Source organism: Lutra lutra, chromosome 2, assembly GCF_902655055.1.
Source record: "Lutra lutra chromosome 2, mLutLut1.2, whole genome shotgun sequence".
Lineage (NCBI taxonomy): Eukaryota > Metazoa > Chordata > Mammalia > Carnivora > Mustelidae > Lutra > Lutra lutra.
In genome coordinates, this window is record NC_062279.1 from 205,621,598 (window position 1) to 205,639,808 (window position 18,211).

The following is an 18,211-nucleotide window of genomic DNA, read 5'->3' on the forward strand; positions in this document are numbered from 1 at the left end:
TTGTACTCTTTCTGTCTCTCTCTGTCAGATAAATAAATAAATAAAATCTTTAAAAAAAAAAAGATACAGTAAGGATTAGTGACTTGGATTGACTATATTAATATCAGACAAAATAGACTTTTGAGACAAGGACTGTTAGGAACAACTTTATGCCGATGAAATGGGCAAATTCCTTGTAAGACACAGATCACCACAGTGTCTAGAAGATAATAGAAAATCTCCATGGATCTATATCAGCTGAAGAAATTGAATTAGTAATTTACAGCTTCCCACAGTGAAAAGTTCAGGGCCACATGATTTCTTACTGGTGAATTCTATCCAACATTTAAGGCAAAAATAATACCAATCTATCACAACCTCTTTTAGAAAATAATGGTGAAAGAACACTTAACCAATTCATTTTATGAGCTCAGCATATCATAGGTAGACAAGGATATCATAAAGAAAACAAGAGATCAATATCCCTCGTGAACATAGAAGCACAAATTCTTTTTTTTTTTTTTTTAAGATTTTATTTATTTATTTGACAGAGAGAAATCACAAGTAGGCAGAGAGGCAGGCAGAGAGAGAGGAGGAAGCAGGCTCCCTGCTGAGCAGAAAGCCCGATGTGGGGCTCGAACCCAGGACCTGGGATCATGACCTGAGCCGAAGGCAGCGGCCTAACCCACTGAGCCACCCAGGCGCCCCAGAAGCACAAATTCTTAACAAAATATTAACAAATTGAATCTGGCAGTATGTTTTTATGTATATATGTAGGTATGTATATGAAGGTTAGTAAACATTAGCCCAGGAGGTTTATTCTAGGATTACAAAGTTAGTTTAACATCTGAACATCAATATTATATATCATGTTAGTAGAATAAAGGAAAAAGACCTTAAGATCATCTCACTAGATGCAGGGAAAACATTAGACAAAATCTCACAGCCGTGCTAAGAACTCAGAATACTAGAAACAGAAGTGAGCTTCTTCAGCTTGACAAAGCACATCTATGAAAAATCAACAGCTCATATCATTCTTAGTGATGAGACCATTAAGACTGAATGCTTTCGGGGGCACCTGGGTGGCTCAGTGGGTTAAAGCCTCTGCCTTCGGCTCAGGTCATAATTCCAGGGTCCTGGGATCGAGCCCCACATCCGGCTCTCTGCTTGGTGGGGCGCCTGCTTCCCCACCTCTCTCTGCCTGCCTCTCTGCCTACTTGTGATCTCTGTCTGTCAAATAAATAAAATCTTTAAAAAGAAAAAAAAAAAAAGACTGAATGCTTTCTACCTGAAATCAGCAACAAGGTAAAGGTTTGTGCTCTCACCACTTATGTTCAACATTGTACTGAAGCCAGTGAAATAAAGGGCGTACATATGGGAAAGGAAGAAATAAAACTGTCTTTATGCCCAGAAGTTAGGATTCTAAATGAGTGAATTCTAATGAATGAATTTAGTGAGGTTATAGTATTTAAGATCAATACAAAAAATCAACTGTTTTTCTACACCAGCAATAGCCAATCAAAATGAAATTTATAAAACAGTTCCATTAATAGAATAAAAAAGTCAAAGGAATGGTGAGTCAAAATAAGGAATAAATTTTAACAAAAGATGCAGGACCTACGTACAGAAAACTGCTAAATATTGCTGAAAGTACCAGGAATACCTAATTAATAACTAAGTAAATCAAAGGACATGGCATTGCTGTGGATTTGAAGGCTATATTGTTGAATGGGATTTTTCCCTACATTTTCTACAGATTTAGTGCAGTCCCAATCAAGCTCCGAGAAAGCTTAAAAAAAATTTTTTTTTTTTTGGGGAAATTGACAAACTTATTCTAGTATGTAGTGGAAATATAAAGGACCTAGAATAAAAAATGTTTTTAAAAAGGAAGAACAGAATTGGAGGACCTGCACGACCTGCCTTCCATGCTGTAGTAATCAGGGCGGTGTGGTGCCGCCTGAAGACGGATGTGTACAGATCAAACACTGAGAATTAACGAACAGACCCACGCCTGAGGGACAACCGGTTTTTGACAAAGCTGCCAAGGTTTTACAGGGAGAGAATAGTTTTCAGTGACTGTTTCTTAAATACCTCTATATCCCTTTCCTCATGTCAAACACAGAAATTAATTAGAAATGGATCACAGATCTAATTATAAGGGCTACAGCCATGAAATTCTAGAAGAAAATTTTCTGGAAGGAAATCTTTACAGCTGTGGATTAGGCAAAGATTTCTTAGGACCCAAAAAGCATGAGCCATAGAAGAAAAAATTGCTACAGTGGACTATCAAAATTAAGAACATGGCTCATGGGAAGACACCATTAAGAAGATGAAAAGACGGTCCACAGTTTGGGGGAAAATATTTGCTGCATATTTATCTGGCAAAGGACTTATTTCTAGAATGTACAAAGAATTCTTAAGACTCTGTAAGGAGACTGCTTTTAAAAAGGAGCAAAAGAGCTGAACAGGTGGTTTACTAAATAAGCTGTGTGAGTGGCCGCTAAGCCTAGAAACGATGCTCAGCATCGTGCTCGTAAGATAAATGCAAAGGAACATTGACACACTTTGGTTATAGGACAAAGAGGGAGAAAGAGGAATATGTAAGGTCAAAGGAAGAAAATTTTATTTGTTTTGGGCTAGAATTGGCCTGAAAACTCAAATCTGCATCATTACCCGCAGTCTATCACTTTTTTCTGGTTTCTTATTCTAACTGTACACACGCTGTATATATTTTTTCAGTACCCCATCAGAACCTTCTCTTCAGTATGTTTTAATGCAAAACTGTTTCCATTTTCTTCCTAAGCCCTGGTCTTTCACATTCATAATTTCACCGTGAAATCAGACTCAAGATTATGAAGATATTTATTCATTCTTTCAGCAAACATTTGTCCTTTTGTACTCCTTATTAATTATCTACCTGCATCTAGACAGAGATACCAAGTAGGTGATTGGATGAGAGAGGCTGTGGCTGGAGATACAAATTTGGCAGTTATTGGTAGATAAATGGTTTTTAAAGCCATGTGTGTGGATGAGATTGCTGAGGTGTGATTGAATAGAAGAAGTCAAGTTGACTGAGCCCTGAGGTAGTTCAGTCTTTGTAAGTCACCCGGGTGAGGGTGGCTCAGCCAACAAACTGAGTGGAACAGGCAGTGAGAACAGTGTTTCAGAGGACAAGCCAGGCTATTTTAGAAAAGGAGGGATATACTCTGAACTGCTACAGATAGGTCAAGTCAGAGGAACACTGAGAAATGATTGTTGGATTTGTCATTGTGAATGTCATTGGTGACCTTGAAAATACCATTTTCAGTGGATGATAACCTGATTGAAATAGATTTAAGAGAAAATGGAAGGAGAAGAAGTAGAAAAAAGATAGACAGCTGTTTGAGAACTTAACGCCCTCCGGGACGTATTGGTCACTGGAAGACAATATGAAGTTGCAGACTTACTTTATTTTAAGATGGGAGATTTTATAGCAGGTTTGCAAGCTGATGACGATGATTTAGAAAAGCATGTCTAAGGAAGTTGGTGGGATAGTAGAGAGAAGGGAGTGGTGGGGCCCAGTGCACGAATGGAGAGGGTTGGCCTTTGCTAAGAGCATAGACTCTCGATTCGCAGTGACAGAAAGGAAGGCATTATGGTTATAGATTTAGGTCAGTTAACATAATTCTTGAGCTGTCGCTACGTAGAAGGTACTATTCTTAAGAAACAAGTGTAAGTAGAGATAATAAATAATTTAACCAGGTTCCTATTTTTTGTACACCACTATTAGCATTTACTGTTTTTATTATGCTTTTTTTCATACAGTTTAGTATAGTTACATCAGAATGTGATACTTAAAAAAAAAGTAGTATTTTTTAGTAGTTGTTTTATCTGCAAGTCCCTTTTCTCTCCATCAGTTACAGTTAGATTTTAAGTTCCTTGTGGATAATTGCTTTCATTGTACTGAAGTGCTTCTGAGCCATACTGAACAACTCCCCTGTGATCCTTGGAAGTAATGTATGCTGAAGATACACTGTACTTTATTTTTTTAAATTTATTTATTTGACAGACAGAAATCACAAGTAGGCAGAGAGGCAGGCAGAGAGAGAGGAGGAAGCGGCTCCCTGCCGAGCAGAGAGCCCGATGCAGGGCTCGATCCCAGGACCCTGAGATCATGACGTGAGCCGAAGGCAGAGGCTTTAACCCACTGAGCCACCCAGGTGCCCCAATATACTGTACTTTATATAATGAGATCTTCATGTTGACTTATCATGGGAAGAATTATTGGAGATATATGTGATGTGTCTATAGTAGCACATCCCTTATTGTATTTCTTACTCTTCAAATAATTAAATAATTCATATTTTCTATGTAAAAAATTGAAAAATTTTCAAGTTAAGGTATGGTGTCATGAAATATTAAAAACTTGTATTTTTGTGTATTAAATTTGAGTTAAATATTAATGACTGAAAGTTGGAAGGTACAGTTTATTTTTCAAGTCTTCTGTGTGATTCTTTGAAAATTCTTCATTTTTACCTTGACTTCATTTTTTTTTTTTTAAAGATTTTTATTTATTTATTTGATAGACAGAGATTACAAGTAGGCAGAGAGGCACGCAGAGAGAGAGAGAGAGAGAGAGAGAGGAAGGGAATAGGCTCCCTGCTGGGCAGAGAGCCCAATGCGGGGCTCAATCCCAAGACCCTGGGATCATGACCTGAGCCGAAGGCAGAGGCTTTAACCCACTGAGCCACCCAGGCGCCCCACCTTGACTTCATTTTTCTCCTTTCTGTATTCAGTTGTACTCTTTTCTTCCATAATGGAGGACAAAGTGACAATAGAATCCAGTAAGTTGAGTTTCAATTCTTTTTTTTTTTTTTTTTTTAAAGATTTTATTTATTTATTTGACAGAGACTGTGAGAGAGGGAACACAAGCAGGGGGAGTGGGAGAGGGAGAAGCAGGCTTCCCGCTGAGCAGGAAGTCCCATGCTGGGCTCAGTCCCAGGACCCTGGGATCATGACCTGAGCTGAAGGCAGATATTACCACAAATTTAGTGTCATAAAACAGCACACATTTGGGGCACCTGGGTGGTTCAGTGGGTTAAAGCCTCTGCCTTCAGCTCAGGTCATGATCCTAGGGTCCTGGGATCGAGCCCCACATCTGGCTCTCTGCTCAGTGGGGAGCCTGCTTCCCCCTCTCACTCTCTGCCTGCCTCTCTGCCTACTTGTGATCTCTGTCAAATAAATTAAAAAAAAAAAAACAAAAACAAAACAGCACACATTTACTATTTCATGGTGTGTTAGGAATGTGTGTACACTTAAGCTGGGTCCTCTGCTTCAGTGTCTCATGAAGCTTTGATCAAGGTATCAGTCAGGCCTGTGGTTTCATATGACACTTGACTGAGGGAGGATCCACTTCTGGACTCACATGGCTTTGGGCCGGGATTCAGCTCCTTGCAGGCTGCTAGGTTGAGGGCCTCAGTTTCTTGTCTTGGGGCCCTTTTCCTATGTCAGCTTTTAACATTGCAGCTGCTGCTTCAAAACCAGTAAAGCAGAGAGTCTCCTCCAGGGTCAGCATGAACAGTTTTTTGTAATGTAATCATGTGTATATGAGCATTCTGTCTCTTGGTTAGAAGCAAGTTGTAGCTCCCATTCACACTCACAGGGAGGGGTCATGGAAGGGCATGCAACGCTCTAAATTAGTCTGTCTGCCACGACTTGTTTACTGTATCTTAATAATAGGATGAATATTTCTCTTATTCTGTAATTTTTGTTACTTATTTATATGTAGTATTAACTTTGGATTTTTAATTTTTCTAACCAGATTCCATTGGCCGTGACATCCCCAAAATGCTTGAGTTATTTAAAATGGGACATGAAATTAAGGTAGATGAAGAAAGGGGGAACTTTCTCGAGACCAAAATAGCAACAGTAAGTTACAATGGAAATTATTAAATAGCCCTCTTTGTTTTGCTTGAGTGACTGATAATTTATAATATAATATGCCTCTCCTTTGAACTTGTTCTTGGCACCAGCATCAGGAGTAGCACTAGGTACACAGACAGACAATTTTTTTATTCTGTAGATTAAACTCGTAAATTTTAATGGTATTTGAGAATTCCTTCATGTGCCCCTCAATGATATAATATTTTTGCTTTATTTGATTATTCCATGTATGTATTTTTTGCTCTCTAATATTCTAAGTTTATTGAGAATAGGGTTAGATCTTGTATATCCCTATAGAACATTGCATAAGGCTAAGCCCATAGTAGGTATTTAATACTACTATCATGGAATTGAGTAATTTGCTTTATTTTTATGAATTGTTTTGATTATCCTTCCTTGTGTTTTAAAAACTGTATACTTATAGAATATGCTGGAAATCAACTTTCAAAGCTATTTTTTGGACTCTGATGTACATAGTTCAGGTTTATAGGACTTTGTTTTTAGATATACAGTTATTTGCTAAAATCTTCTTTATGCTAAGGGATCTCTAAAGTACTTTTTCCTGTTCAGTAACTATAGAATAATAGTGATATTGATAATAAGATTTAAGCAGTGCCCAGGAAGTGCCAGGCACTCTTCTTAACACTCTTCATTTCGTATATTTTCTCTCTTAATCTTCAGCACTATGAGAGGACAAATTATCATCCCCATTTTATGGATGAAGGCCAAAGAGGTTAAATAATTTTTCCAAGGTCTCACAACTGGTGTGAGGCAGAATAGGTATTTGAGTGTTGGCAGTCTTCAAGACTCCAGGCTCTTTGTCCAAAACCATCTTGCCGCAGGCCTGGAATTATTTGAGTAGCTGTTACTCCTCTTCCCGTCCTGCTCTTAAGAGGGATTCTGCGTTTTAGCCAATAGCTGGTAGTCCAAGCTAATTTAGCTGTGCCCACTATAGACTATCAGAAGTAGAGAGAAGCACTCAGCTAGTTTTATGGAAGGAAAACTTTCTTTAGAAAGAGGGCAAAACAGTTTAATCCAGTCAGAGATTGGGAAAGCTGTGTCTGCTGTCATTACTTCAGAGCTCAGCACCAATTGCATGGCATTGTGGTCTGCTAAAATCTGATGTTGCACTTTCCTTATTTCCAGAAGGCCCTTGGCAGTGCCCCTTGTTTGTTAGGGATGATAACATTGTAATGTGAAAAGCAAATGAAAAAAAAGGGGAATTTTTAGAAAATACTCTAGAGCTGTAGAGACTTCGTTCTCTCTGGAACTAAGAATACCTGTTCGGCTACTTATGGGATGGCAGACTTAACACAAGTTTCTTAAAATGTTGTGTCTTGAATTCCTGAGCTATAGAATTTATATACTAAAGAGGGGGGAGGGGAGAGTGGCAGAGGGAAAGAATCTTTATGCAGATTCCCCACTGAGCGCACAGTCTGACACAGGGCTTGGTCCCACAACCCCTGACATTATGACCTGAGCCAAAACCAAGTAGGATGCTCAACTGACTGAGCCACCCATGTGCCCCGTTGGTGATGTTTTGGTTAGACTTTGGGGGATGACAGGACATCTTTATAAGACTATTTTTTTCCAGGTGGATCTTTGCTTTTGTTAAGTAATGTTTTCAGTATATTCAGTAGTTAATAGTTTATGTAGATCCTGACTCAGTGTATAAGAAACTGGCATCTCATTTATTCTTCTCAACAAATACCATGGTGCTTAAGTGATTACAGGAGCTCCAGGTCAGACTACTTGTATCATTTAGAGGTAGAATGCTTTTTCTTAATGAAAAATAAATTAATTTCCGCTAAAAAATTGTTTTTTAAATTTTTTTATTTAATTTTTTTTTATTTTTTGAGAATCTTTTTTTTTTTTTGAGAATCTTTTTAAATACTACTTAAATATTATAGTATTATGTAGTATAACAGATTAAGAGAGTGGATTTTAGATTTATACTGTCTGGATTCAAATCCTAGTTCCAGATTGGAATTGTGTTCCATTGCTTTCTGAGCCCCATTCCCCATTTTCCCTAAATGCAAAATGACGTTAATAATGATGCATACATTCTAGGCTAGGAAGGAATAGTTGAACTAATGACTATAAAGCAGACTTCTACTTCTGGCTAACATGAAGTAACAGGGACCTGATTACTTTTTCACCTATGATAGTCAGCATTACCTCGATACCAAAACCAGGCAAAAAAATATAGTCTGCTATCATTCATGAAAAATAGATGTTGGGGCTCCTGGGTGGCTCAGTGGGTTAAGCCTCTGTGTTCAGCTCAGGTCATGGTCTCAGGGTCCTGGGATCAGGCCCAGCACAAAGCAGGGAGCCGCTTCAGGAGTCTCCCTCTCCCTTTGCCCCTCCCCCACTTGCTTGCTCATTGTCTGTCTCTAAAATAAATAAATATATCTTTAAAAAGAAAAAAAATTTAACATCCACCTGCTAGATGATCCACATTTCACTTTTAGATATTTATCCAGAAGAAATGAAACCACGCCCATACAAAGACTTAGGAATAAATGCTTATGACAAAAACTGGAAACATTTCACATGTCCATTGACAGGTGAATGTATAAATAATCTTTATTATATCTATATAATAGAATATTCTTTAGTAATAAAAAAATTGATAAATGCTTTAACATGGATGAATTTAAAAATGATTATACTGAGTGAAAGCCAAAGGTGTACATATTGTATGATTCTGTTTCTATAAAATTCTGGCAAATGCAAGTTTATATAGTGTACTAATGTATAATGTGACAGCAAACAGACCAGTCATTTCTGTGGGCATAAGTGGATGGGGAGGGGTGGGAAGGAGGGATTACAAACGAGCACACAATTTGGGGGATGACTGACATGTGTGTTATTTTGACTCATGAGGTTTTCGTGAGTAAATGCATATGTCAAAACTTAATAAATTGACACTTTGAGAATGTGAAACATAACCTGTGGAATATTATTCAGCAAAAAAAAAAAAAGAAATGAACTGTGAATACCTGTTCTGCTGTGGATGATTCACAAAAGCTTTATGCTCAGTGAAAATCAGACATAGAAACCACATACTATGTGATACCATTTATATGAAAAGGCAAAACTATAAAGCAAAAAGTAGATGTGTGGTTGCCTTGGGCAGGATGGAAGCAGTAAGTTTAGGCATTAAAAGTAAATGCATGAGGGATCATCTTAGGGTGATGAAGATGTTTTAAAACTGACTTATGGTTATTGTTGCACAATCTGACAAGCTTACTAAAAAAATCAAGAAACATAAATTAGAAAATGGTAAGTAATATGATATGCAAAATATACCTCAATCAAGTTAAAAATGTTCAGTGTATTGAGTATACCTCAATATAGTTATTTAAAAAGGAATAAAAATGTTTTTTTCATTGTATTAATATAAGTATTTGAATTTTATTTATAATTATCAGAGATAAAAAAGATTTTAAAGCAAAGTAATATATCTTTTTCAAAAGTTTGAGATTTCTGAGGATGTTATTCTTTTTAAGATATATTTATTTATTTGAAAAAGAGAGAGAACACAAGCGGGGGGGGGCGTGCAGAGGGAGAGAGAATTCCCAAGCTGACTCCCCACTTGGGGCTCCATCCCAGAACCCCGAGATCATGATCTAAGCCAAAATCCCAGAGTTGTTTTCCCAACTGACTGAGTCGCCCAGGCGTCCTGAGTGATGTTATTCTACTATACGGTTGGAAATATTGAAGGTGTTGGTTTTTTATTCATTTATTTTTGCCACCTGTGTAATATGAGGACTGAACTTAGAAGGAATATGCAGCTAAAGGAGCACTGACAGCAGCACATGCCTATTAGGGGTCCTCATTGTGGTGTATAGAAGGAAGGAAGGTATCTAGGTCAGGGGTCAAAAAAACTATAGCCTGTGGGCCCAAATCCAACTGCGGACAGTTTCCGTACAGCCTGTGAGCTAAGAATGCTCTTTACAACTTTAAGGGGTTGTAAAAAATAAAACAAAGAATTTGCTACAGAGATTATTTGTAGCCTGCAAAACCTGAAATATTTATATTCTGGCTCTTTAGAGTAAAGGTTTGCTGACTCCTGATCTAAAAAGATGTTTTTTGGAAGAGTGAAATGTATTAATTTTGTGTTTGTGTTTGCCTGTAGAAGAGAGATCTGTCTTTAGTTAAATCATTTTGACACCACTTGTTAGGGCTCTCAAAAGGTCTGTACTGCCACATGGCTTTGAGATCCAGTTCTGGTATTGGTGTAATATGAAATTGATCTTGGTTAGTTTCAGCCGGCTTTCCTTCTGTATCAAAGTGATAAGCGTAATCATTTGAATGATCTTTCTTAATTATCTGACTTGAAGGTTAGTATCTTGGGTATTAGAACTCAACTTCTAATGCCCTTGTATCTCAAACCTATACAAACACTCTTATAGCCAGCCAGTATCTTACATTTGTCAGCAGTGTGACTTACAGGTAAATTAGGTTTTTTTGCTAATCTTTCCTACAATTTGTGCTATAATTTACACATTCATGAGATTGGTTTTGACTGCATGCTGTCAGATCAAATGCTCATATCAGTGAAAATGCCATTTATTTTTAGAGAAAATGTATTTTTATATATTTCTTTCATTTGTGGCTAAATATTCTTTATTTTCTTTCAAGTTGTTTTTTAGTATTTAAAATGTTTTTATTTTTTTTTATCTTTCAAGTTTTTATTCGTGAAAATGCCATTTAAATTATATGTTGAATATTATGCAAGCACAACAGGTTATCATTGGAATATTTTTCAGTCAACTGACTATCAAGTAGTCACCATTTTTCTTTTTTTCAGCATGAATGGTATGTTGGTTGGGATAAAAGTAAATTCCTAAGTGACCAAATTTAAGGGCAAGATTTTATTTTATTTATTTGACAGAGCATAAGCAGGGGGAGTGGCAGGCAGAGGCAGAGGGAGAGGGACAAGCAGGCCTCCCACTGAGCAGGGAGCCAGAGGCCAGGCTCAGTCCCAGGACCCTGGGATCATGAACCGAACTGAAGGTAGATGCCTCACTGACTGAGCCACCCGGTGCTCTAAGGGAAAGATTTTAAAGCATAAAACTAAAAATAAAGATTCACAGGGAAGAAAAAACTATTTAACTGCACCCTAATTTCTTTTAAAATTATGGTTCTTTCCATGAAAAAGAGATGAAACTAAGGTAGATTCTTTAAAAATGTTGAGACATAATTATGTACTGGCTAGTATGGCTAGTATATATATATATATTCAAATAGTAGTTTCAATTTCAGATAGTAATTAGATAATTTTTTTAAAGATTTTATTTATTTATTTGACAGACAGAGATCACAAGTAGGCAGAGAGGCAGGCAGAGAGAGGGAAACAGGCTCCCCGCTGAGCAGAGAGCCTGATGCGGGACTCGATCCCAGGACCCTGAGATCATGACCTGAGCCGAAGGCAGCGGCTTAACCCACTGAGCCACCCAGGCGCCCAGTAATTAGATAATGTTTTAAAGGATTATCTGAGTTTATAATGTAGAAAACTCTACTAGAGACAGAAAATTATGACCAGATAACTGTTGACATTTTAAAATTATCAAATTAGCATATGCACTTGGTTTAAATTAGAGCAGTTTACAAAAAGGCACACTAAAGCCCCTCTCCCTGCAATGTTTTCTCCTAGAACTTTTATTGATAGTTTTTTGTTGGGGCGCCTGGCTGCTCGGTCAGAGAGACCAGCTTCTTGACCCAGGGTCATGAGTTCAAGCCCCATGTTGGGTGTAGAGGTTACTAAAAATAAATACACTTTCTAAAATGGATTTTTAAAGTTAATTTATTATTTTAGAGAGAGAAGAGAGAGAGTGTGAGCATGGGGATGGGCAGAGGGAGGAGAGCAGAGATAATTTCTAGTAGATACCCTACTAAGCGTGGTGCCCAACATGGGGCTCTATCTCAGTGAGATCATGACCTGAGCTGAATCGAGAGCTGGAGGCCCAACTGACTGAGCTACCGAGGCTCCCCTAAAGTAAATACACTTAAAAAAATAGGTTTTTGTCCTTCTAGAAATGTTAAGGTATAACATAACAACCCTTATAGGGTGCCTGGTTAAGTGTCAGCTTGGGTCGTGGTCCCAGGGTCATGGGATTGGAGCCCCTCCTTGGACTCCCTGCTTGGTGGAAGGCCTGCTTCTCCCTCTCCCTCTACCCCTGTTTGTGTTCCCTCTCTCACTGTCTTTCCTGTCAAATAACTAAATAAATCTTTAAAAAAAAAAAAAACCCCACCCTTATTAAAATTCACTCACACCAAAATAGGCCACACATACTGTTCCATACCTTTCTTTTCCACTTAAAATGGCTTGGATGTCTTCAAAGATGCAAAGAGATCTGTTCTGATCTGATTTGTTCTTTTCAATGGTTGCATATTCCCTTGTGAACATGTACAAATATTCATTTCCTGTTGATGGACATTTAGATCATGTCCAGTGTTTTGCTATTACAAATAATATTTTAATGATATTCTTAAAAATACATATTGCCAGTTTTTTCCAAGTATACCCAGAAGGCGAATTTCAAGAAATAGAATGTGTATTGAAAATGTTATTGTAAGTATCACTAAATTGCTCTCTAAAATGTTTGCATTACCTTGTAATTCATCCAGTAGTGTTATAGTGCCTCACATACTCAGCAGAATTAGATATTACCAAATATTATCATTTTGTCAGTTTGTTAGGTGATATATTACTGGTGTATGTGTGAGTGAGTGTCTACTTTCCATAGTAAGGTAAACATTACCATTGTTTTCTTCTTTGGTTAGAGTCTTCTGTTCTACCTAAGATTCTGCGTTTCCTCATCTGTTCCTCCCTGCCATTCTTACTCCTTTTTCCTTACATTTCTGGGCCTGCTCTGATTCTCTACTATGCTCTCTTTTTTTCTTTTCTTTTTTTTTTTTTTTGTGAGGAGGCCTGTGACTCCCTTTACTGTGGACCCTGTCTGACTCACCTCTATCAAAACTTGCTCTTTTTACCAGTGCCTAGTAAATGAAATTGACAAGAGCTATGGTCACTGAAGGTGCTTGTACAGTTGAAGTGTTTATAAACGCTGAGATTGCCTGGCATCTAATTACTAAAAATAAGGCCTTTTCTACCCAGTGTTTGGGACTGATTTTTCTGACCTATAGTGTATTAGAGATTTTCACTGCATCCTATATAAAAAAATATCTTCATTTATTGATATTTTTAAACTTTATTTTTTGAATAGGAAAGATTATTAGTTCGTTTATAACCTAATCAAAACAAAAAAAAAAAGAAAAAGAAAAACAATAAACCAAGTTAACGTGTTTTGTTTTTCTTTTATTTTTTAAAAATTTTATTATTAGAGAGAGAGAGAACATGTGCAGGGGAGGGGCAGAGGGAGAGAGAGGAGAACAAGCAGATTCCCTAATGAGCAGAGAGCCCGATGTGGGGCTCCATCCCAGGACCCTGAGATTATGACCGAGCTGAAGGCAGATGCTCAACCATCTGAGGCACCAGGTGCCCAAAATTTAATGTGTTTTATTTAATAATATTAAGTACTGACTCTGTGTCAGACATAGAGTGATACAAAAAGAATAAGACCTTTTTTAAGAAAGACAAATCTAATAGATAAATGTGGAAATACACTATATAGTAAGTGTCATAAGTGTAATAATAGATACATATAAAATATGAAGAAGCTGCACAAAGAAGCAGTGATTGAGGTAATCATGGCATAGAGTAGATCAAGGATAGCTTCTGTGAGGAATCTGAAACATATACCAGGTAAATTAAGGGTCATGATTCGTATTCTAAAATAGTGCACAGCATGATGAGTGGACGCCTACACATCTGCACTGGTTTAGGTGTTTCAGAGGGACCAAACAGCAGTGACGTAACCACAGTAGAAAGTTATTTTTCTCCCAAGTTGAGCTGGTGGGCAGTTTAGGGCTGTTATGTCCCAGAGTCATCCAGGGGTCACACACTTTTTTTTCCCCCATCTCTTAGGGTCTTTTACTCTATGTGGTTGAATCTGACTGATAGCATGTCTGATTTGTAGCCTATGTGAAGGAGTCAGGATGCAGGTGGAGAGCAAGCAGCTTTCTTTCCAGCATGTGAACCACTGACCGTATCAATTCTGTCCCATACCAGGGTTCAGAGCTTATGCACATGGCCTAGCCGAAGGTCTGCGCTACTGAGTGGCCATGCGCCCGGAAAAAACTTCATTTAAAGAAGACTGGTTGGATTTGAGAGACAGTTAAGGCTTTGGCACAGCTGAGGAGCCAAGAAACCTAAAAGAATAAGAAAATAAAAGGAATTTTTTTCATTTTATTTATTACTCTATCCCTAATTCTTAGACTAGAATAGTACCTGGCAATAGTAGATGCTCGATAAGTAATTCTTGATGAATGAATATACAAATGTACGAAAAATAAAATCTACTGCCAGTTGAAGGTCAGTTAGAAATAAAGACATTCTTGGGGCACCTGGGTGGCTCAGTGGGTTAAATCCTCTGCCTTCGGCTCAGGTCATGATCTCAGGGTCCTGGGATCGAGCCCCATGGTGGGCTCTCTGCTCAGCAGGGAGCCTACTTCCTCCTCTCTCTCTGCCTGTCTCTCTACCTACTTGTGATCTCTGTCAAATAAATAAATCTTAAAAAAAAAAAAGAAAGAAAGACATTCTCAATGTATATATAGTGAATCAAGGTCTTGTTTTATAAAAATTTGATTGATACCCAGCTTTTCGAACAGTCCTAATGGAGTAATATTGAAAGTGAAAATTTTAATTTCTGGAATTTCTCAGGATGAGAGAATTAAGAATCCTGTCCTTTATTTATAGAAACACTTAACCAGGTGTATATTTGACATTACACAAGAAAATTAAACTGTGTCAAGGTATTATAGCATAAACCTGCCAGAATAAAGACTTTGAAGTAATTTTCAAAGGGTGCCTATTAGTATTTTACAACATACCACAAATCCATTTTATGTTAGCTGTGAGGCTTTCAGAATATGCCTTGTTTTTTTCCTCACTGATAGATTCCTTGTGTGATTTAAGATACTTGGCTTCCAGCCTACTTTTTTTTGGATTTCTAAGTGTAATTAAAGGGCAACTGCATTATTGATTGGCTTTCTTATTATTTTCCTTTATTATAAGGTAAAAGTTCTTTCTAATTTTCTATTAATGTGGAATTTCCCATTTTACATAGACAGACATAATACTTTTATATTTGTCAAATACATAAGTGTTCTCTCTTTGTCTCCTTTCACGTTGGTTAATGTTTACTGCCTCACATATTTCAAAAACAGGTGTGGTGATGTTGTAGTTGCTGAGAATGGTGGTAGAGATTAAGGGACAACTTTTTATTAGGAAAAAATTATTGGAGCTATAAAATATGGCACATTAAGACTTGTAGTAGGAAGCAGTTATCTGGAACGGAGGACATGCACTGTAGTTTAAAGGAAAATTTGCAGTGTGCTTACTTGGTGTATTTAACCTATCGCACTATTTAATAACATAATAAATTATATTGCTCTCATAGCCCATTATATATACTCCTAAAAGAGCCTATAAAATCAACCCCATGTTTCTGTATATATGTTTTAAACTAGCAACAAGCTAACTTTTTTTTTTTTTAACCTGGCCCCCTCAACTAAGCTAACTTTTATGTCGAATCCAGTTTATTAGAAATCTAATATATATGGAATTACTCACTGTAGTTTCCGTGGGTTTTAGGCTTGATTTTGAAATCAGTTCTAATTGAAAATCTTTGTGATTAACATAGTTGGATAAAGTTTGAGGGTAAAGACAGATTTGCTTTGTGATACATACTGGACCTTTCAAAGGGTGCTGCAGTGTACTGTGAGTCTACTTAGTTTCAGACAATTTTTTTTTGTAGTCTTGTTTCCTTTATTAAGTGTTTTGCTGTCAGCACAGCAACTTGCCAGAATTTTCCACACTTTATAGAAAATGTTTGGCCTTTGAAAGAATGGTTCGTGAAGACCTGCTATACTTCCCGTCAGCTTTTTCTGTTTCAATTTTCACTTTGAAGGAATTCTTTTCAAGTATACGTGTACATAAAGTGAGGGTTTTTTTAAAATGACTTTCCATTATAATATTTTCTGAAAAACCATAAAATCAGGGATCTTGTTTTATCTTTCCTTTCTCCTAGGACAGTGGGGGGTCCTGGGTTCATAGCACTTTAGAATAGAACATCTGAAGGGCAATTAAACTGTATTCATTATGTTTCCTGTAAGAAAGTAAAGAAATTTAATACTACACATTTTCTTGGAATTTATTGCTTTATAAATTCTTACCTCTACTTAAGCTCCTATTTTAAATGTCCTCAATGTCTGCATATTTTCTTCAGTTTTTTATTTTGAAATTTTAAATGAATGGATAAGTTGAAAGCATAGTAGAATGAACACCTACCTACCTGTATACTGTATTCTCATCACCTAGATTCACTAATTTTTCCACATCTGCTTAGAAAAACTAGTAAAAGTGGTTTGCTTAGAGAAAGTAATAGATATCTTTTATTTTCTGAAACACAGAAAATTAAGTTGCAGACATCTTAACATTTCACCCTTAAATATTTTCTCACTCGGAGCCCAAGTATAGAACATTCTCCTATATATGCTTTTCAAAGTAGTTTTGTTTTTTAGTATGGCTTTTAGAATTTGTTTATTGGTACCTTTTTCTATTTATAATTTATTGATTTGCTCTTCTTTTTATCCTGTTACCCTGAGATTTTTGCTATTGTTGGTTTTCTAGTTGTCTAAGTTTATATCAGATTTATAAGTTTTCTTGTTTGTTTTCGGTTTTAATTTAAATTCTAGTTGGTTAACATTGAGGATAATTGGTTTCAGGAGTAGAATTTAGTGATTCATCACTTACACAGAACACCCAGTGCTCATCCCAACAAGGGCCCTCCTCAGTCCCTATCACGTGTTTAGCCATCCCCTCATCCACCGCTCCTAGCAACCCTCAGTTTGTTCTCTGTTATTAGGCGTGTCTTACCTTCGGCCCCCTTTCTCTCCCCCCCTTTCCCTATGTTCATCTGCTTTGTTTCTTAAATTCCAAAGAGTTTAAATCTGTGAATTTGCCTCTGATTATGTTTTGATATTTAGCTTTCTTGTCAATATTTTTAAAATAATGTGTCATGGTACTTTTTAATCTTATTTGGCAGAGTATTTTAAAATTTGGAACCTTTTAAAAATATTAGGAATCTATTTTGACTTCAGTTTTAGTTATATTCTAGTTTGAATGTTGAAGAATGCACTGTTTATAGTTTCTACTTTTTAAAAACTTCTGAAGTATTTCATTATGGCCTGTGGTGTAAGATTGGTATTCTTTTTTCTAGTATACCAGTGACGCTTGAAAATAACATGTATTGTGAGATTTCCAGGTAAAGATAGTGTATCAACATCACAGTGATAACTGATTAGAAAATGCCAGATCTAAGTCAACAATAGAGAAAGCCAAAAAAAAAAAAAAAACTATTGTAGTCTACATTTCTGATCTTGTAAAAGGCTCAGGATCTCCCTCCTCATACCTCTGGAACTGGGTATCAGTGTTTGTCTGGAGATGGGACAAAAACCCTCTGAAATAGGGAGCAATAGTTAAAACTATTGAAGATTCTTAACATACTTCATGACACTGGGTAACTGCCCTTTCCCATGCTGGCAGATGGATGGAAAAATTAAAAAGAGCATGTCTAACCTGGAGGTTGGGAGTTGAGAAAAATGAAAATGGAGATTAAGTGAATCTATGTATACTGAATGCTGAGAAATCCTTCCCCTATCCCCTGCCCCTCACCACCCACCCCCCAACTTGGCTTTCAGAACTCTGGCAGGAGGGGACAAGACGAGGCTTGGTTCAGTAATCGTAATGGTGATGATGATGATGATAATCATAGTAATAATAGCAGCGATAGTAGTAAGGTTTGTTTTCAGGTTCTCCTTTCCCTTCTTCCCCCTTTTCCCTTAACTTTTTTTTTCTTTTAATAGCTCTTTGAAGTTTTCTTTTCTATTTTCTTCCTCCCTCTCCTTTTTGCTTTCTTTTTTTTTTTTTTTTTTTTTAAGTTCCTTTCTGCTCATCCCTTCCTCTTTGGCTGTCCACCCTACATATTGGAAAGATGAAAATATAATTAAATTTATGGGAAAATTAGCATGAATTAGTGAGAAAGGAATACCACAGAGGTTTTTCAGGGTCATTCAGGCTAATTAACTTTGATTACATAGGGTGTCTAATCACAAAATTATTACCTGGTAGATGCTAACTGAGTTAATAATGCTCTATCATTAACAAATCACAAACATT

General features: G+C 36.9%; 1 protein-coding gene across 5 annotated transcripts in view; it reads left to right on the forward strand.

Moving 5' to 3' along the window:
- Positions 1-18,211, forward strand: part of MRPL1 (mitochondrial ribosomal protein L1) — a 101,827-nt gene that overhangs the window by 48,752 nt on the left and 34,864 nt on the right. For all 5 annotated transcript variants that reach the window (XR_007125363.1, XR_007125364.1, XM_047719622.1 and 2 more), the window contains exon 7: positions 5,780-5,886. Coding sequence is in view for 3 of the 5 variants with exons in the window: in XM_047719622.1 (XP_047575578.1) it covers positions 5,780-5,886 (107 nt within the window). In the remaining 2 variants the exon portion in view is untranslated. The remainder of the gene's footprint in view (positions 1-5,779; positions 5,887-18,211) is intronic.